The sequence below is a fragment of the Armigeres subalbatus genome, chromosome 2, assembly GCF_024139115.2.
Source record: "Armigeres subalbatus isolate Guangzhou_Male chromosome 2, GZ_Asu_2, whole genome shotgun sequence".
Lineage (NCBI taxonomy): Eukaryota > Metazoa > Arthropoda > Insecta > Diptera > Culicidae > Armigeres > Armigeres subalbatus.
Genome location: NC_085140.1, coordinates 331,445,315 through 331,467,009, shown reverse-complemented (window position 1 = coordinate 331,467,009; position 21,695 = coordinate 331,445,315). Strand labels below are relative to the sequence as shown.

Sequence of the window (21,695 nt, the reverse complement as noted above, 5' to 3'; positions counted from 1 at the left end):
TGACAATAAAGAAGGCGCATGCTTTCAAAGAAGGCATCATCAACTCTTTTGCATTATCCCTAGCTATCGCGTAGTTTAAAAGAAGGAATGATCTCCTTTTTTGCATTGCTCCGAACAAACGCGTGCTTTAAAAAAGGGCCATCTTCAACTCTTTTGCATTATAAAAGGAGGCATCAATATAAAAGAAGGAATGATCTCGCCTTTCGCATTGCACCGAGCAAACTCGTGTTTTATAAAATAAAAAGGCATCATCAACTCTTTCGCATTTTCCCGAGCAATCTCGTAAATTAAAAAAAGGAAAGATTTCCTCCCTTTTTGCATTGCACCGAGCAAATGCGAGCTTTAAAGACAATCCTCACGGAATCCAATTTTGAAGTATTAGCATTTTCAAGGGCACCTCATTCAAAACGAAAGGCACCCACAATTGTCATTTTTATTATTCCAGATTTGCTGCGTCGCTGCACTGCCCATGATCGCATATTTGTAACATTTGCATTTTGGTTGATTTTGTAAATCGTTTGTCAATCCTCCCCACAAACTCAATCATTTTCAGCTTACCACAGATAAGCAAGATAGTAAAGCCTTTTGTACTGTTGTGGGACTAGATGCAGTAAGTTGAGCTTTTTAAAGAATTCACAGGCTTTTTACAAAATGAATAAAAATGCGAGTGGTTACAAATATGCGATCCTGCGGGCAGTGCATGCGTGAAATAATAAAAGTGACAGTTGTGCGTGGCTTCCGTTTTGAATGAAGTGCCCTTGAAAACGCGAGTTACAATTTTTATTTCGTGACGATTATCCTTAAAAGAAGCCAGCATCAATTCCTTTGCATGATAGCGAACAATCGCGAAATTGAAAAGGAATGATTTTCTTTTTTGCATTGCTCCGAACAAACGCGTGCTTTAAAAGCAAGTTTAAAAGAAGGCAGCATCAACTCTTTTACATTATCCCAAACTTTTGCGTAATTTAAAATGAAAAGTCTCCCCTTGCGCATTGTACCGAGCTAAAAGGAAAAATTATCTAATGCGTATAAATATATTATAGAATGGGGATCAAGTTAAGTAGAGGTGTGCGCCGGTCTAAAAATCGGCGGCGGCGGCGGCGTTTGTCCGAATTTTGGTCGGCGGCGTTTTCGGCGTCACGCCGAAAGTCTTTTTTGCCAGCGGCGGCGGCGGTGTGAATCGGCATGCTGATTTCTCATAACGTTCAGGATATTTTCAGGACACCATCGGAAGCAAATTTTCCAGAAAATGCTTTAAGTTTTTCCAAAATATTCATTATTGCAATTTTCGAATTTTCCACAGGAACTACTTTGCAGCTCTTTGTAATTCCCAAGGAAAATTGTTTGGAATTTCAGCGGAAAATCATTCGGAATTTACATGAAAAACTTTTCAGAATTTTCATGAGAAATTGTTCCAAATTTGGTATAGAAAATTGTTTGGAAAATTATCGGAAATTCCTGTTAAGTATTGCAGAATACTAAACAAAATATTTTGCCAAATTTACGCTGAACATTTGTCGGAATATAAGCGGCAGACTCTGAGGAGTTTTTACGGGAAACACGCTGGAATTTTCACCAGAAATTTTCCGCGGCAGATTTTTCAAAATGGATGGAAAAAAATTCCAAATGGAATTTCAGCTTCATGCTAAATGACATGAGATTTTTTTTAAATTCCCATGGAAAATTCTTCGAAATTATCACGAGGAATTTTCCAGAAATTCCACAGGGTGACTACTGGCTGGAAAAATGCTAGAATTATTAGAGATTTTCTGACACAATTTGGGAAATTTCAAACATGAAAAAAAGATCAAACAATTTAATAATTGAAAACGTATGGATCGTTGTTCCAATCTATGGGCAAAAAAACGTTAATCCAGCTTCAAAGTAATTCGTGGATAATTCCCGAAGTAATACCCAAGGAAAAATAATTTATTCGGGAAATCTATTAGGTCTTGCTTGTAAACTCTTTTGAGAATCCTCAGGGAAATTCTTCAGGAATTTATTAAAACCCTCGAGTGATTTCCTGAAGGAATTTTTAAAGGAAATTCACAAGGAATTTCCGAAAAGATTTTTTTTTAAATTCCCGCAAATCTATTTTTTGCTAAAGGAATTTTCGATGGAATTCCGAATGGAATTCGAGGTATTTTCGATCGTAATCTAAAAAAAAATCAAAAGAATCCTTAGGGGCAAGCCAGAGTAAACGCGACGTGTGATGCGACGCGACGCGACAGTGCAATTTGACAGCCTGTTGATAATGTTTGTTATTCTTTTACGTGAGTCGCGTCGCGTCGCATCGCTCGTCGCGTTTACTCTGGCTTGCCCCTTAGAAGGACCAGGAAAAATATATTAAGCTCTTTTAGTGGAATGTATTCAACCGTCTAAGACGAATTAAGTACTCTCCATTTATGTAACTAAGTCGAGTCAAGTACGAGACACTGAAGACGACCACACAGTTGTGGTCGAAATACGTATCTGCAAAGATATCGAAAATAATTGGTGGAATTAAATGGAGAGTACTTAATTTGTCTTAGACGGTCTTAGAAGGATTCCAAAATGAATTTATGAATAGATTCCCGTAGGAATTTCGAAATCAATTACTATGGTAATTTCAAACGAATTTCCGAAGGTTCAAAGGAATTCGTAGAAGAAATGCTGAAATAAACTCTCTAAAAATGATCAAAAGAAGTTACTGGACGAATTTTAAAAACAAATACTGGAAGTAATCTCCTCTAGGAATTACAGAAATAATTTCCAAAGAAATTCATGAAAAAATTTATGAACATTTCCAATGAAATTCGTTAAGTAATAAGGATTTTTTGTAGGAATATTCAGAATAATTCGTTAAGGTGTTTTTTGAAGTTTTCGTAAATTATTTTATCGAATAAACTCCTAAAAATACCTAAGGATTTAAATGAAATCCGAAGCGTTTTTCGAATGTATTTCCAGTAGAGCATAAGAACTATAACGCTAGTGGCGCTGTAACCATTTAAATTATTGTGCTATTTAAAATTATTTTGCTTCACTAAGCTCAATTTGGCATATATTGTTTATTATGTTGTAGTGTATGATTCGTTGCATCAACAACATTGGTTTGACACTTATAGTACCGGTTTTTTGGCTGCTATGTTTGGCTGCTGAATGTTGGTTGCACGAACTGGAGTGACAATAGCAGTTTTATCCTTTTCCATCAACGAATGAATATCTAAAGAAATTCCTTAAAACATTTTCAAGGAATGTTCTAAAGGAACACGTAGAAGAATTCATAAAAGAATCGTCAAATGATTTTCTAAAAGAATATCCGAATGAAGATCTGAAGGAATCCCCGAAGAAAGTCCCAAACAAATTTTCGGAACATTTTTTAAGAAGTTTACAAAAGTTCCCCTAACGAAATAATAATCTAATTAAAATCGATCGAATTTTCGAAGAAATTTAAAAAGAATATCTGAAGAAATCTCTAAAGTATTTTACGAAGAAGTCCCTAAATGAATTTCTGTGAAATTCGGAAGGAAGTTCCGATGTTTTTTGAAAGAAATTTCGTTTTTATTTCCTGGAGGGATTTTCGAAGGAATGCTTGAAGGAATTTTTGATTGAAGCAATTTCTGAATGAACTTGCAAAAGAATTCTTGGAGCCATTTCCTTAAGACTTTTTCGTCTATCCGGAACAAATTTATAACGCTTTTTATACCGAAGTTGGATTTTTCTCCAGATACAGGCAACTTTCCCAACTTCAAAAGTAGTGCGCTGGATTCGCCTAAAGATCCTAAAGAGCCTAAAGAAAAGATGCGCTCAACAACGCATCAATTAGTTTGACAGATAAAACTTCGGAAGAAAGTTCGGTTCGGAAGAGCCGACTTCCGAATTCTAATTTGGTGCTACACCGACAATACAAAACCATGCAGAAGGTGACTGGGTTCGATTCCCGATCAGGTCTAGGGAATTTTCGGGTTGGAATCTTTTTATATTTCCCTGGACATATAAATGTATCATCGTGCTAGGCTCACGATATACGAATGCAAAAATAGTAACTCGGCTTAGATAAACCACGCAGTTAGCAAATGTGGAAGTGCTTAATTTACACTAATTCTGCCAATAAGAAGAAAAAGATGCCGAGAAAAATGTTGTGAGACCACCAATATTTTCTTTTTAAAACGTGTTCCGCAATATTTACTTGTTTAAATTGATTATTTTGCTACAAAAATCTGTACATGACACGTTTGCTTTTACTTGAAAATAATCTAAAGTACCTAAAAAACCTGAAAAATCAGGGAACTTTGTTTCTACAAATGAGTAGACACCTTGTTAAATTTTCATGAAAAAATGTTCGGTATTTCTACGAGTAATTTTTCGAAAGGATTTTTTTTTGATCTCTGCGGGCAGTACTTTAAATTGTCCATAAGAAATTCTTTTAAAGTTCCATGGGAAAATATTTAAAACGGGAAAATTTCGTCGACCAAATGACATTTGCGACCAAATCAAGCATAATTTTCATAACAACGTATGTCACAATTATGAGGATTCGAGAAATCCTTTGCAGAAACTTGGGAAAACTTTTTCTAAAACTGTTTTAAAACTAAATCTCTTTTCAATTTTTTTTCCGCTGGCATGCATCAACACATGACACGTCATAAGCGTGCTTCACAGCAAAGCTCAGTTCATTCAAATTCACTGTGAAAAACGATAAAATTATACATACACCGGTATGCTACACGTACGTCGGTGTACATTGGTCGGTTTTCCATAGTTGCACGATTGACGCAACTGCAGTTTTGTTTTGTTTTGCTTTTTTGTTACATAGGTCGCTCTCAGTTCCCATATGTTAAAGCGACGTATGTAACAGTGAGACTTCAAAATAGAAATTTTTACATACGTCGATTCGCAAAAGATCGAATTAAAGAATTTTAAGATCTGAAATCAGTAAAATCGATGCGTATTATATAAAGCCGCGTGTGATTGTCACGTTGTATTAAAAACCCCGTTTTGTTTACTTTTGTTACATACGTCGTTATGAAAAATTTTGCTTGAAATAACTTTGGGCTAGGTGGACTTCGGTCAAATGATGTGATCGTTCAAACTACATATTCGTCCTAACAACTTTCGGCCTTTCGGCTCTCGGCCAAATTACTTTCGGCCAAACGACCCTCCTAGGTTCAACAATTATATTACAGAGAGAAATTCTTTGGAATTTCAACTCACAGTTTTTTTAAGTTTTTACTGAGAGATTTTCGGAATTTCAACGGTAATTTTCAAGGAAATCATTGGTATTTTCACGAAAAATTCTCTGGAGTTCCAACAGGATGATGTGGGGATCATTCGGGAAATTCTACGGAAATTCGATTGAATCTTCGAAATTTCCATGGAAAATTCTGCGGACTTCTTTGAAATTTGAATTTTGAATCCTTGTTTGAATCGGCGTGGAACAATATATATCAGCGGCGTGATAAGTTTTAAACAGCGGCGCACCGATGCAAAAATGTCGGCGGCGGCGGCGCACACCTCTAAAGTTAAGCTGATTCATATTCGTGAAACCAATTATAAAATCGAACACAAAAAAATTCCGATATTGTCACATTTCATATTTTATCACCCCATGTATTATCATTGTTTGATTCAAATTTCTAGCGAAGAATACCCGAGTTAAGCACATTTACAGCAACAAGAGTTCATCCGTTGCAAATTTAAACTAAACTGTCGGCCGTCTTGAATTGATTTAAAACTTTTCTTGTTAACATTCAAATGGTTTCGCTTTAGCTCGTTCGTTAAATCTCAAAGATCAGACTACCATAGATGCTAGATATGCCATATGAAGACGAAATTCAGCTAGGTGAGTTGGAAACAGCAATTAGCAAAAGAAATACCTAATTAGTAGCAATTAGTCGAAAATATATGCACATGTGATAATATTCAAATAATGAAATCTCTAACTACCTTGCTAATATGAAGTTACCTAAACACAATCTCCTGAAACAGCCGTTATAAAGATAAGGTAGGTAAATTATATCAGTTCTTATTGGAATTATGCTTATATACAATATGATCATCCGGGCTGCTTACCCAGGGAGGTTGTGATATGTAAGCGAAAAGATCTATTTTTTAGATTTATTACCTCTGATTTTTATTGATTACAAAACCAACACGGCTTAGCTTTCGCGGAAGTATTTAATGAAAGTAGTAACGAAGATTTGTTTTGTCCTTTGATTTGCAATTTAATAATAATGTTCCCATCAATAATTTCTTTCCCCTGCGAGTTGGAGAAACGCGCCGTATCGATACTGTCGTAAAATGTGTTTGGCTGCCGATTTCATCTGCTTTCGAATCAAGAAATGGGTTACTACTATCTTGGATACGATAATTGTTATTTTGCCAAAAAAAATCGTACATTTTTCTGTCAAATATTCAGTAGCTAAAACACTGTATTCTTAAGATTTCATTGTTTTGGAGGTGGAATCACTTCATTCAAACTCGGAGAGAAAATGCAGGCTAGTGCGTAAATATCAATTCGAACGATCTCCTTAAATCGTATTAATTCCCCAATCTTTGAAACCAAGCCATCCACTCCCGAAACAATGAAAACGTCCGAAATCAAGTTCCTAATCTTGTTTCCTCTTATTTGTAGTGAGCAGTCTGTTTGTGTAAATAGGTAGAGCACATTTATACGCGGGACACAGGCTATCAATTTGGAAGAAAATAATAGAATAAGAGAATTAAACAATACAAAAACCTAGGATGCAAACCGGCGACAATCGCCGGCAAAGTTCCTTCTCCTACTCCTAGCCCTGACTTGACGGCATTCCCGCTGCCGCCCGGACACTCTCTAGCTTGCATCGTTGCTCAACGAGGTGAATCTGTTTCCTACCTGCAGGGGCTGTGCCGAAGGAAGATCCGACGACCGGACGCGGCCACCGTGCTTCACCTCTTCGAATGTGGAATCTTTTTTACCTCGTGTCGGATCCACCGGCGCTTCCGCACCCAACGTCGGGAAGAATTCCTCGTTCTTCAAATCCGGTGCAACCCCCTTCTTCTTCAGCCGCAAGTTTTTCATGGCCGGCGTCACGTAGACACTGGGCCCGGCCCGTTGTTGTTGTTGTTGCTGCAGCTGCTGTTGTTTATCAGCCGATTCGGCACTAGAGTCGACATTTCTCCACGCTCCAGATTTATTGTTTCCACTACCGACATCACCACCCTCTCCGTCGCCATCAACCGCAGAACCACCGTCCTTACCTGCCGTGTCTTCGGAGCCTTCCTGTTCGGAGATGGTCAACTGTGCTAATTTCAGTCCACTGTAATCCTTTCGTTCCTCCTCGAATTCCTTCCACTCTTCGTCCGCTTGTGCAGGCTTCTTCGGCTCATTTCCTACTCCTTCGGGATTCTGCGGGGTCACCTTCCTGGCTTTCGATTCAGCAGTTTTCTTCGCGGCCTCTTCAATCGATTTCGCCAGTTCCTCCGGGGTGGCAAACTTTTTCGTTTTCGACTTTTTGCGGTCTTTTTTCGCGAAAAAATCGTCCAAATCGGCCATTGCAGCAGCAAACAACGTGGTGATAAATGCCAGCAGCCAGCAGTAGAAGTTTCTCCCTTTCGTCGCACTCGCGAACTGATGGATTTATTTTTTCTGAATGGACTTTGACGTCTGTCGTCCGCGCGAAATGACAGATTTGACGTTTCGTTGTCACGCTACCTACATACACACTCGGTGCGAAAGGCGCAGACGCGTGGGTAAAAAAGTCTAAAAGCTAATGGCAGAGGCGTTACATAAAACCTTGCTGCCAGTTTCGAAGAATATTAGATTGCGTTTCGCCAAATGCACGAAGTTGAGCAAATTTATTGCCAAAGATCCTGCTGGTTTAGATTGCTTTGAGAATAGAGGTCGTATGTGCAAAAGAGAGGCTCTTTTTGCTTGCGCTCATTTTCGCTAATAGATAAGAGGTCGTACACTAATTACGTAAGCACTTACGAAAGTGGGGGGGATTCTGTCATTAAATGACGAAAGAAAATTTTTCTAACGTTCCATATAAAAAAATATTTGTATGGGAAAATTCTTACATGGGGGAAGGGGGTTTGAAAAACCCAGAAAAATTGCTTACGTAATTAGTGTATAGTCCCTGAGCTAGTTTTGGATGTTTTGCTACATTTCCACTCCAGCACGCTAGTCAAAGCTAGAGGCCTGAATCAGAGAAACGCGAATAGCTATGTGCCACCAATCGACCCGTCAAAAAACAGCAGCCAATCGAGCAGGAGACCTGTCAAGCAGCCAAAATGTTGGCTCAAATACTGAAAACGGCCAAATTCGATTTAATGCTATTTTTAAATAAACAAAATTGAATGTATTGAAATTGAATGTAAATTTTACATTAGTTTGCAATAATATATTTTTATTTATAGATTATGAAATGAAATTCTATTGTTTATTGGATTCTATTGTTATGTGATGTGGACACATAAAATGGCGGATTGTGAGATTTTATCTACATAAACAAAAGATATTTTAGTTACTAGATAAAGATTGTCGCTGTCGTCGCTGTCCGGAACATCTTTTGCTGGCGAGGATAGGGGAGCTAAATGTCAAAGAAGGAAAATCCATACGATTTGACAGGTATGTACCACACATGTTTCGGACAGCAGAACAAAGGGAACCGAAGCGACAATCTTTATCTAGTAACTAAAATATCTTTTACATAAACCATTTCTTTCTTTTCATGTGTTGTTCTTTCTGAAGAAGATTGAATGCAGTGTTGGCAGCGACATTTTTTCTATCTGCATTTCTTTCATTCAGGCCTCTAGTCAAAGCTATTGTCTTTAGATATCTGCCAAGAAATCCGAAGTAAACTTTAGTATATGTAGCTAGGTGCTGCGGATAGTCGCTTTTTTGCTCTCAAGCGAGTAGCGGGATATTTTGAAATCAATCCTATAAGCAGAATTATTTTACAGTTCTCCGGCTGTCAAACATTTCCCGCTCTTCGAATTTCTCTTTCCATACCTTCATGCAGCACGAATGCGCGAGACTTCACATGACTTTACGATGGTTTACATACATTCCTGCTCCAATCAGCTGCTGAATCTCGTGAAATCTCGTAACGAGTGGTTTTTAGTTGAATTCCTACTAATTATCCACTCGAAATATAATGTGAGTACAGTATCCCCCCGCTTATCCGGACCTCGCTAATCCGACGACTCGTTGGTCCGGATCTCGCTAATTCGGAATTTTCCGGATTAAAAAATATCAACACCCATTTAAACACATTATGCTGTCAGTTTTCAAATTTGCGCTGTGATTTTGTTTCATTTGTATGGATTTGACAGTCGGATTAACGAGATAAACCCCGGTAGTCCGGCCATACATTTGTCGAATCAGCGGGGGTATACTGGGGTATATTTGTTACAAAGAATGCAAAACTCAAACTAAGTTTACTTTTATTTTTTCCCCAAATAGCAGCTATTACCGCTCGCGGAAAAATGGATACAAACACGCACGAGCGACAGGAGGCAAAGATATGTAAGTTAGTTAGTGAGTGAGAATGAATGAGTAAGTAAGAATGAGTGTTTGTGTGTGAGATTGAATGAGTAAGTGAGAATGAGTGTTTGTGTGTGTGAGATTGAGTGAGTGAGTCAGTGAGAAAGAGTGAGTAAGAGTGAGTGAATGAGTTTTTTTTCCAGGGACCATCTCCAACAGCAAACGAGGGAGGCAGGATTACATCCCCGACACGCTAAACCGTATCCATTGCCGCCAAGCCCATAGTCCCTTAGGTACAACCAGAAAGTAATGCTTCAAAGGGGGGCCAGTGCACAACGCACCCTCGAGGTTAGCTGCGTATCCTTACAGCACCGAACATCGTGACTCGCTTTTTTAGAAGAACACCATGGTATCGGGCCAGCGCATTGCCGGCTTTCCAGGTGGCCTTACCACGCCCTACGTCCTCGGAAGGTGGGAAGGGTCGACTTCGCGCCTGCTTCCCTCTGCACGACTGGTATCAAGAATGATGATGCCGCGTGCACCCCAAATTGACCTCTCTGCGATAGGGTCTATTCGCCAACATACAGAGGGACTTGCTGACGCGGTGCCTACGCCTGCCCCAGCCTTGACGAAGACCCCTTTCCGTCCTCGGGTTCGGAACCTGCCCGGTTGACCGCCGCCGCGAAAGCGACGATACCATGTTGTTATTCGCGCGACCACTTGTACGATAAAAGGATCGAGTTCGACCACAGGGCATGACCACATGTATGACCCATGAAGCCGACTCCGATTCCTTGGACCACCTCTCATTTGCGCCTGAACTAGCCATCCTTGAGTCCACGCGCCACCTTCTGTGTAGCTCCGAGACGATTTGGACGATAGCCGATAAAACGGCGTTCCAGCCAACTTCATCTTTACACATCCTCCGAACTAGGTTGTCCGGGGTAGTGTCCAGACCACATGTGGCAAGCATGTGGTTACGCATTGCGCGAAAACGTGGGCACACGAACAACACGTGTTCCGCCGTTTCCTCTAAACCTGCGCATACCAAACACTCGGGCGAGGCCGAGCAAGCCAGCTGCGTTACCTGCACTGTGATTTTGCAGCACGCTTAAACGCCGGGCACTTCGAACCCCCCATGGGGTGCTTGCTGTTCACAGCTTTGCTGGAACAAATCAAACAATTGGGAGGGTTCGTGCAGCATTGTGCCTTATGTCCCTCCAATCCGCAGCGTCGGCAGAGATTGCTTCTGTCAGGGTCTTTGGAGTCCCATTGCTTGTGCCCCGGTTCCAGGTACTTGAAGCAAACTTCGGGTTGCTCATATATGCCCACAGGGCATACCGACCACCCCACCTTGACGCTCCATAACTTGACTACCTTGGAGGCGTCCGCTGCAGATAGTCGAACCCTGGGTGCTGCGGATAGAGCCGTATTTCTGCTCTCAAGCGAGTAGAAGGATATTTTGAAATCACTCCCATGAGCAAAATTATTTTGCAGTTACTTTGCTGTCAAACATTGCCCGCTCTTCGAATTTCTCTTTTCATGCTGCATGGAGACGCACAAATGCGCGAGACTCTCCATGACTTTACGATGGTTTACATACATTCCTGCTCCAATCAGCTGATGAATCTCGTAAAATTTCGTAACGAATGCTTTTTGATTGCATCCTTACTAATTTTCCACTCGAAATATAATGCGAAAACATTTGTTGCAATTAATACAAAACTCAACCTAAGTTTATTTTTATTGTTTTTCCCAAATAATAACAATACTTCTCAATATAATATCTAAAACGAACATAACCACAATCTTCAATGTTTGGCTCCGGCACAATAGAAAACTTTGGCTTCAGTTTGCCAACCAAATCGATTCTATCCGCACCACCCAGGTCGAACCTACCTACCTGTGTCCCTGCCGGACCTTTCCGCAGGCGAACGGCTGCGGTGGGCGCCTCCACTTCACACTGTCGCCGCAGTGCCGTGACGAGCTCTTCGACTTCGGTGATCTCGTCCAGGTCTTTAACCCTTAGATTCACCTCCGTCGTGAGTGCCCCCACCATGACCGTCTCGCCTAGGACTTCCCCCGCCAACTTCTTGTAGGCGGCGTGAGTGAGAGATTGAATGAGTGAGTGAGTGAGAATGAGTAAGTAAGTGATAGTGAGTGAGTGAGTGAGAGTGATAGAATGAGAATGAGTTAGGGCGACTGAGTAAGTAAGCGAGTGAGTGAAGGAGAGAGAGAATGAGTAAGTTAAAAAGAGTGGGTCAGAGAGGATGAGTGAGGGAGAGAGAGGTGGCCGTCTCGCTTTTCACCTCTTACTACTCATTTCTCACTTTACTCTTCTTACTTCTCATTCTCAATTCCCACTTCTCACTATTCATTTCTTCATTTCTCACAACTCATTTCTCACTTCTCATTGGTCACTTTTCACTTTTCTTTTCTCACTCCTCATAACTCACTTTTCACTTCTCGCGTCTCATTCTCACTACTCACAACACCATTCATTCCACATTTCTCACTACTAATCGTTCAGTTCTCACTTCTAATTTTACACTTGCTCACTGCTTACTTCTCATTTTTCATTTCTCGCTTATCATTATTTAGTTTTCTCTTGACAGTTCTCACATTTCTCACTTTTCACCATCCACTTCACTAGGTTCTTTCCATAATAAATTTCCGTCAGAGATACGCATTTCCCGTGCGGAATAAATTCAAACGGAATTGTTTCCCAGCGGGATTCGCATTTCTACACATGGGATTTTTATCGTATCGGTATCGCCCATTCTTAAACCGTACACTTTTCCCGCGATTGAGTTTAGACTTCGGATAATTTTTTTTTTCGTGTGGACTTCATCTCCTGTCACGGGAAACCTGCCCTCAGTCGCGGTATCAACCAAATCGTGGCCTCCGAGTATATATCTCTCATTTACGTCTCAAATCCCGGCATATGAAATGTTGTAGAATCTCCAAATTGTCTTGAAGTTTGAATCAAATGGTCTACCGAATCAATCACGACTCCCATGATGTCCCTAGACGCGGTATCAATCAAATCATATCCTCCGAGTATTTGTCTTTCATTTGTGCCTCACTTCCAGTTATTAACTACGAGGTGTGCAAGCCAAGTTACCATTTTTGCATTCGTATATCGTGAGGCTAACACGATGATACTTGTATGCCCAGGGAAGTCGAGTCAATTTCCAAACCGAAAACTGCCTCGACCGGCCGGCACCGAGAATCAAAGCCAGCCACCCTCAGCATGGTCTTGCCTTATAGCCGCGCATCATACCGCTGTGCTAAGGAGGGCCCCCTTATGAGATGTTTTATGACCTCCAAGAGAGGCTTAAGTTAGAGTAAAATAGGGGAACTGCTCTTTGAACTCCTACCATGTGCCCAAATCAATACTAATCGAAAACAAAGAGTTGGTGCGCAAGTTGTTTTATTTCTCATTTTTGTATTTTTTTCAGCAGTAAGTACGCCGGATAACAACAAAACACGACACAAATTGAGCCTGAATAGCCTGTTTTGCGAATGTTATTGATAAAGGAGCATGTTATTAATTATGGAACAGATACCCTAGTCTACCGAAAAAATCACGGCTATCGTTATGTCCTTAGCTTCGACATCAAACCATTTATGAACTCTAAGTATGTGTCTTTCACTTGCGTATGTATTGCTTAATGGCAGTCGTACATGAGATCTTTGAGTTTTCCCGAATTGCCCAGGAGCGTGAATAAAAAGGTCTTATCGAATCAAACACGACCTTCATAATGCTCCCAGCAACGATATCAATGCAACTTGTATTAATTGCAAACCATTATTGTACTATGTACAAGTATTTGTAGTTTGTTATTTATGCGCTTCGCTGAATGGACAATTTTGAAAGAATTTCATCGGGATCAAAAAAGATTTTCAGAGATTTTATTTCAAAAGAATCTCAGTATAAATTGTCTATGGAATTTTCACAAAAATTTTCCGTAGATCTTCTGAAGGAAACATTGTTCTGTAATTAAAAAAGTTTTTCTTCTAGACTTCTTCTTGGTGTTACTTGAGAGACAACTCAGCATCGAGAACAACTCCAAGATCTTGAACAAAATAAGCATGGTTCGTCGGTTCATCACCGATTACGTAGTTGTGATTGAGCGGACACTTCTTTCGATCAAAACTTACGACGGAATACTTTAACACGCTCAAAGTCATGTTATTGGCCCAACACCAGACGAGAAGCGTAATGCAGGAGCCGCGCTAGGAGCCCCAGCAGCTTGATGCAAAATGGCGACTTTTCGACGATAACATATACTTTCATATCATCTGCATATAATATGAAGTAGCCTTCGCCAACATTGAGGACTACATCGCTCAAAAAAAGGGAGAATAGCAACGGTCCAAAATTGCTTCCCTATAGAAAAACATACCCGTTTGTGAACCATTCCGAAACAAAGGAGCCTATTTTAGCAGCTAGTGGCTGTGGACATCATGGAAGTCCTGATTGATTTGGCAACCCAGTTGATAAGAACTTCAAGATAATTTGGAGATCCTACAACATCTCATATGCCAAGATGTGAATATGCCAAGACAACTTGTATAGTTTACATTCAATTATATTTTTTGTGGTTTCCTATACCCTGTAGTATAAGGCAATTTCATCAGGCACCGAATTATCACCGTATGCATATTATTAAATATGTTCCTATGTTCCAGGTGATGTCTTTCATATGTTATGTCAATATTTTCATTATCACTAAATGGATAGATATCTTTTACAGTATTAAAATATGAGTATATCACCAAAATTACATATTTCAGAATCCGTTGGTTCACTCTCACAGCTCTAACGAAAAAATGAATACCCCTAGACATTTTGTAATACCCGAAAAAATAGAAGAGATGGCTAAGAGATTTATGAAAAACCTGAGAAAATCGGTTTGAAAAACATCTGAGATGTAGCCATTTGAAAATTTAGCTACAACGATTTTCGGCACGAATGTATACGCGTAAGCTTTTTCAGCATATGCATCTTAGTGTTAATACAGCGAGCATAAAAATGTTCTGTCATCGTTATGATAATAGCAGAGTCATCAATCTGTTGGTTGCAGCAAGGAAAACTCCACAAACCTCGCTGCAAAGCCAACCGCAATGCTGAGCCGTTTGCTGTTCCACTCCAACGTACGCCTTCATCACGATGTACATGGCAGAGCTCCAGCTGCTGACTTCCATGACTGTACTCATGCACCAAACTCCCTGACTCGAATCCTCCTGACTCCCCCGGCGTCGAAGGTGATCCACTAGTTACTGTGAAGGAAACTTCCACACTGATGGTGCCCCGACTACCGGCGGCTATCGCAGAGGTCGCTTTCACGCATTGCACCGACTTCGTCTTCGGCTGCCCTACATACCCGAAGCGTTTCCTTCTTCTTTCTTCTGCAGGTTGGCTGTTCGAGTGCCGAGGTCGGTCCGACGATTCCGGTTGGCAGAAGACTTCCGGCGCCCCGACGACCCGAAGCCAAACACTGCTCACTGCGCCGAATACTCCCCAGAACTGGCACTTATTCGCTGATCTCTTCGCCATCTACGCAGTAGCTCCAACAGTATTTGCGTCACAACTCTGCTTGCCGCATTCCACGTGTCTTCCTCGTGACACATTCGCTCTGCGATATTATCCGCCCTTGGGACAGGCATTCCTCTACGAATTTCCGCAAACCACGGACAATCGAACACCACATGCTCCGGCGTCTCTTCAACATTCTCACATTCTGAACATAACGGGGAGTTGGTGTGTCCGATCCAATGTAAATACTTTCGGAATTTTCGCCACCTTTCTCATGTTTCCGGTATTTCTCCGCTGGTAACACTTCCGCCAGGGTGATGCAAATGGGTACCATCCCGGCGGTAACGCATACTGCCTCCGACGATATTGTCGCGCTTATCTTTTTTTAGAATGCTGCGGCGGTCTTACGCTCGCAGGCTAGACTGTGAAGGTAAATGTCAAGATAGCTGCCGTGTCAAAAGATAGGCAGAATTTTGCCGCCCAAAACAAAACCACGTGCTTTTCGCGAAAAGACAGCAGTGTTCGATTGTATTAGTGAGATGCAACCCGAGTCACTGAGTACGTGGAGAGTGTTTATCATGGCAAGTGCATACACGCAAAGAAATATTGCAGTTGAAACTACCATTCCGAGTGTTATTTTAGAATATTCACCGACGATTTTCAACAGAAAACAAACACGTGTGATTTTACCATGCGCGCAGTAAAAAACAACGGTGGCCATGCGGAATGTTGTCACATGAACTGAAACAGTGGAGAATTTATCTGAAACCATGGTAAAACCACGTAAAACTTACTGAAATTTCATGGTTGTTCTTAAAACAGAGCGTAGTCTACAAAATAGTAGTTATTACCACGGATTTTTTTCTGTGTACGGTGGGTAAGATTTTCATTAACTCTGTCGTGTTTAGTAACCGTTGCGATTACCTGAGAAGCAACCAGCAGGAAGCCGCATTATTCTATTTTATCTCGAGATACATAATATCGTTCTATACGCACTTGCACCTCGTATGGCCATCAGCCGGAACACACTGTTCAGCTTTTCCCGGTTACGCTTGGTTTGCAGTACATTGCCCCAGGCAGAAACCCCATGCCGCCCATACCGCAGTATCAATGACGAGACACTAACTAGCAGAGCGCCTCGTGTTGCTTCTTGGACCGCCAGCGTTTGGCATGATCCTCGGTATTGCGTTCATTGCCTTCGCCGACTTTTCACAGGCGTAGTCAACGTAAATGTTGATATTAAGCCGGTCGTCGATCATCACTCCCAGGTGCTTCAGTGATCGCGTCGAAGCAATCGGATGTCCTCCAAAGACGGTTTCCATCCGCTGTATCGCCTTGCAGTTGCCTCTGTCACAGCCGCCTCCACTTCTTCGAGTGTCTAACCCATCCCCAACAAACATTCACTAGTTTAACTAACATCAGTGTGATAATTCAGTTCAGGACTATGATGAATTATGTCTGTACTATTTCTTATCGCAACTTCTGTTCACACAATTTTGGAGAAGTTTTACAGCTACAACATCTCATTTTGAAAAACAACTTTATTATCTGATTCGTTAAACCTTAAGCATTTAACTTAGTCTCAATTCAACTAAATGTAAATTTTTCGAAAATAATAACGCAGTGAGAATAACATCATCAAGATCTTCATTGAACACGTATTGCAATTGCTATTTTCATATAATCATTTTAAAATTTTCCTAAATCGGGTCTCGAACTGTTGACATTTGATCATCCGCCGGTAACGTTGCCATCCGCGCCATCCTTGATTTGTAAGTTATGGCTTACTCAATGCAAAACATAAATAATCGTATAGCTGAATATGAATCATAATTGGACTCTTAATCAACAAGTCAATCTGTCAAACTACAGTTTGTTAATAACTGTACAAGATTCTTATTTCAACCATTGTTCAGCCAGTCATAACCATTGAACACTGGGAAAAAATATAAGAAAATAATGTCAAAACGACCTTCGACCTTCGAACTTGCTCGGAATCTCTGAATAACCGGTTGCGATATGATTGTGCCATCAATACCACACATGCAGCTAGTAAATAACTACACATATCCACATATCGAAAAACAATCAGTACATATGAAATCTGTAACAGACATGCAATATGGTCATTTTTTATGAATTTGTTTATGTTCGTTTCAGCATAACTTTAAAACAATTGCATGATTTTTTTCATTGCTCCAGCAATTTTGTTCGTTATATTCTCCAACAGTTTTACAGATCAGGAATTAATTATGTATCACGAAATAATTATGTATTGCCCCACGAATATAAAAAGCCTGAGTGTTCTTGACAATTAATCCAACAATGTCTTGAATGTCAATGAAAATAAATTATTATTTTCCTATCTAAATATCATTAATTCAAGCCATCGCGATTTTCTTTCGAACGGAAAAAGCATAAACTACTATTTGTTATTATTGCCGATTTCACCAATTTGAAGAGTTATGTGTAGATTGTCATTTGCCCGCTTCTTTTTCTCACACTCACTCTCATTTCGGGTTGATCGATTTTTGTTACTGAAATTTACCCAATTATAACCCATTACTCGCGAGTCACATGTAAGCGTGTACACTAAATTGATTCCCGCCATGATTTGACGTCTGTTTGTTTTCAGATTGAGCACTCACACACAAATATTATACACGGAAAATCAAACTTTTTTGAGTGTATTGAGTGTGAGAAAAAGATAACTGTGAGAAAAAAATCTCGCAGAACTCTTATAAAGTGCAAAAAGCGCAATATAATGTTTTTTTCCACAGTGCGATAGATCCGGTAAAAGTTAAATCCAATGGTATAGAAGGACAAAGGTTTAGAAGGATGTCTCATGCTTGCTTATTAATCTGCTAAATATTCAAACTCAATTCGACCACCCTTTTAGAGCATCACATCATAGTCGAACAAAGAATTTTGAGAATCATTAGTTCAGCACATTGATAAACTTCCCCAATGAGCTGAAATGTGATAAAACTAAAACGTTAGTTCGACCTCAAATAAAGGTGGTAAACAAATAAGTAGGCCAAGCCGAATATTAGTTGGATCAAATGCTGAGATAAAATCTGTCCAGCGTATTATTCAGCATCTATTTTATTCAGCTATTTAAGATTACAAATAAGCAATAATTCAACTTAAATGCTTAATTGTAGCTTGTCGTTGTTAGTTGGGTCACTGTTAATGACACGCCGTCCGCAAAACCCACGATTTTCACTTTCCTGGGCAGCCGCAGTGTCTGGACTCCATCATACATGCCGTTCCAGAAGGTTGGACCGAGTATGGAGACCTGAGGAACACCCGCTGTAACACGCATCGACTTTTGCCCTTCGTTTGTGTCGTACACCAGCTGGCATTGTTAAACGCGTTCTTTGCGTCTATCGTAACCACTGTGCAGTATCGATTTCCTCTTCGTTTCGGTTTGGACGTTTTCTCAGCACTGTCGATACTCCTTTGCCGAATCCAAACTGCATGTTTGACAGTCCACGTTCACCCTCCATACGCTTCGTTTGCCTGAGGATGATCCTCTCCAGAAGTTTCCCAACTGTGTCTATCAGGTATATATGCCTATACGAAGCCGGATGTCCCGGTGGATTCCCTGGTTTTGACAGCAGTACCAGCTTCTGGGTCTTCCACATTTCTGAAAAGTTACCCTCGTCCAGGCACTTCTGGGGTACTGTTCTGAACATATCCGGATATGCCAAAATCGCCGCTTTCAGAGCCACGTTTGGCATTTCATCTGGACCGGGTGCTTTCAGGCGCTTCGTAGCTTCTGCCACCTCGTCATTGGACACTTGCCGACCCTCGGAAATTGCTTCTTCTTCTTCGCTATACGGTATCAGTGGCCACGTAGTCGAATCGTGTTTCGACAAGAGGCCCTCTACGATTTCCTTCAGCATAACTGGGCACATTTCAGTTGGCGTCGACAGGCCATTGAGCTTCGCCATTACAACGCGGTACGCTTCACTCCAGGGATTGGCGTCTGCTTCTCGGCATAGTTCTTTTGTATCAATCTGACTTGCTAATCTTGATTGCCCGTTTCAATGCGGTTTTAGCTTCCAAGAACGCCACCATGCGCTCCTCTTTCTCTGATTCCGTCCTCGCTCTCTGTGCCCGTCTCCAGGATCTGAGACAAGCAGCGCGTAGCACACTGAGCCTCTCGTTCCACCTGTCGGCTGGACGCCGATTGCCCCTAGGCTCTAATTTTCACGGCATTGCAGCATCACAAGTCGTTACCATCTTTCTTATCAGTTCGGTCGCATCAACGTTCTCGAAACTGTTGTCCGGTCGAAGTACCTCAACAAAGAGGTCCTTCTGGCAATTGCTATGGGTATACTCTTCGCTAATTCTCCAGTTCATGTTCGCCATCAGCGAAGGACTGCAGACAGAACGTCACATCGACGATAGACTCCCTCCCGTCTCTCCGAAATGAGCTTACGGAGTCTTCATTGCCAGAGCTTCATGGAGAATATACCCTCTCGTATTAGTGACTCTGCTGCCCCACTTTACAGCCCAGGCATTGAAATCACCTCCCATAACTACTGGCTAGCGGTATTCTCAGAAATTCTTCACGGACAGCAGGAAAAGGCTAAGTTGGCCGCACTTTGGAGATCAATGCTGTAGTTGGTTTGCGGCATACCCTAACTAGAAAGGGTATGGAAAAACTTACTGAAAAACATTCATTGTACAGACAATTTTTTGGCGTCGGTTTTGTGACTTTTTTATGTAAACAATGTTAATTTATTCATTGGACATTCTTTTTGATATTACGAGTACTGGCAAAACAAAAGGGGCCTAATAAGACCTCGAATAAATCAAGGTTGTCATTGCAGCAACTCTGGTAAGGTATTAAATATGTATTATGTATCGCAAGATAAACACTCAGATCGTGATCATCTCAATCAGCCTCCTTTTAATTACGCTGAACCGCGCCCATTCACTTTACACACGGCGACTATTCAGCTATGGCAGCCCCATGTGGCGGCTTATTAAATTTAACAGCGCAGACTCGCAAACTGAGGAAAAGCTTATGGGCGCGCTGCTGCGCAATCTTTGCTTGCGCGTTACCACCGCGAAGAGTTGAGCGTTTTAGAAGAGTGCGACAATATTTTATAACTGATATTATATATGCGCATATGCTGTTTGGACATTTTTTCGACACAGTGTAGTTCGAAAAATGTATTGGAGACTACTTTCTTCAGTGGGGTTTGAACCCACGACCAGTTTGCTAGACAGGTGCTTTCAGAGCACAGAGCACAGAGCACGCTTCTTTCGTGTTCATTTACAAGCCAGTGGTTAAATCCTGCGTTTCGCAGGACGCTTACTGGTCACATTACCTTTGCGTGGCTCCAAATGGCTGGAGCGAAATGCGATTACAGCAGCTCTCCGTCGGTGCGTATGACGCGCTTTGGGATTTTCCAAACCACAATCCATTTTCCAGCGGTCTTCCAGACGCGCTTTGTTACAATACATACCATTTTTGTATAATTTCTTTCAAACCATTAAAAACTGTGTGGCTCCAAATGGCTGGAGCGAAATGCGATTACAGCAGCTCTCCGTCGGTGCGTGTGTTTTAGTTTTAGTTAGCGTGTACGTATAGTTTTTTTTATTCTGGAGAACTTGTAGTTTGTTTTTCAAATGGAGTAAAATACACTATTATAGAAATAAAGTGACACTCTACTTTTATATTATAATTGCAGTCTTGCGTCGGCATATTACTGACTAAAATGGTGTGATGCATATTATTTCAACCAGTGAAAAACTCACCTGATATATTTTTTGTGACCTTTTCGGTCCCTTCCGTCAAAGTCATCGCTGTCGTCATCTTCGTCCTCGAAGTCATCTTCATCGTCATCGTCATAGCTCGTTGGGTAGGGACCGCCACCGTCTCCGTTCGTCCCCTCATTAATACCCTCCAGGATTTCTTCCTGCATTTTTCGGAATGTTCTATTATTGAAACTAAACACGTCCTCCGCGCTGCTGGTTCTGTTCACCCGAGCGCCTTCTTCGTCGATTTCGTTCAAGTCTACGTTCGGATATCGTTCCAAGGTGTCATCTCCTACAGTGGAACCTAAGCTGGTACTCGCAACCGTTGCCGCAACTTCACCTACTGTTGAATGGACTTGCCGGCTGAGAACGTCCTGCGATTGGCTGGTGGTGCCTAACACTTTCGCCGTCATAGTGGGAGTCAGTAGCTCCACCAGGTTGATGGTTGTGTCACTGGATGCAGTGGAAACGACCCCGTCCAGCACACTCTCGTACACGTCGGCGTCTTTGGTTGGCGGAGGAAGAACTACAATGTCTAGCGTCTCCGTGAACTGGTTGTTGGATTCGTTTATCGAGGACGGAAGTTGATTTTCCTCGACGATCTCCGGGATAATCTCATTTTCTGCGTCGTCGACTGTCACTTCGACGTCCTTTTTGAAGAAGTACTCGTTTCCGACCTGCTTGATGTCCTCGATTTCGTCCAGATCGCTGGGGAGGATTTTGAGTATTCGAAAGTCCTAGGGAAGAGGGAAACATATTTTTAGAATGAGTATGATCAGAGCTAGCATGCCCAAAAGAAAAATAAATGTGTTTAAGGTAAATTACGACAGAGTCCAAAAATGGCTACCATAATGGTTATGTTTTAAACTGTTTTTCTCTTTTGTCTGTCGTTTGCTTTTGGAGTTATGTTCCCCCTTACGCGCTATGTAGTTT

At 41.2% G+C, this 21,695-nt stretch overlaps 2 protein-coding genes across 8 annotated transcripts in view; both read right to left on the bottom strand.

Annotated features, from left to right (window-relative positions):
* LOC134212753 (uncharacterized) overlaps positions 1–21,695 on the bottom strand; it is a 394,317-nt gene that overhangs the window by 64,602 nt on the left and 308,020 nt on the right. For all 7 annotated transcript variants that reach the window (XM_062690878.1, XM_062690877.1, XM_062690883.1 and 4 more), the window contains exon 7: positions 20,763–21,499. In XM_062690878.1, coding sequence (XP_062546862.1) covers positions 20,763–21,499 — 737 coding nt within the window. The remainder of the gene's footprint in view (positions 1–20,762; positions 21,500–21,695) is intronic.
* LOC134212752 (protein CDV3 homolog) lies at positions 6,087–7,616 on the bottom strand. Its single transcript, XM_062690876.1, has one exon. The coding sequence runs from the start codon at positions 7,511–7,513 to the stop codon at positions 6,812–6,814; it is 702 nt and encodes a 233-aa protein (XP_062546860.1). The 5' UTR covers positions 7,514–7,616; the 3' UTR covers positions 6,087–6,811.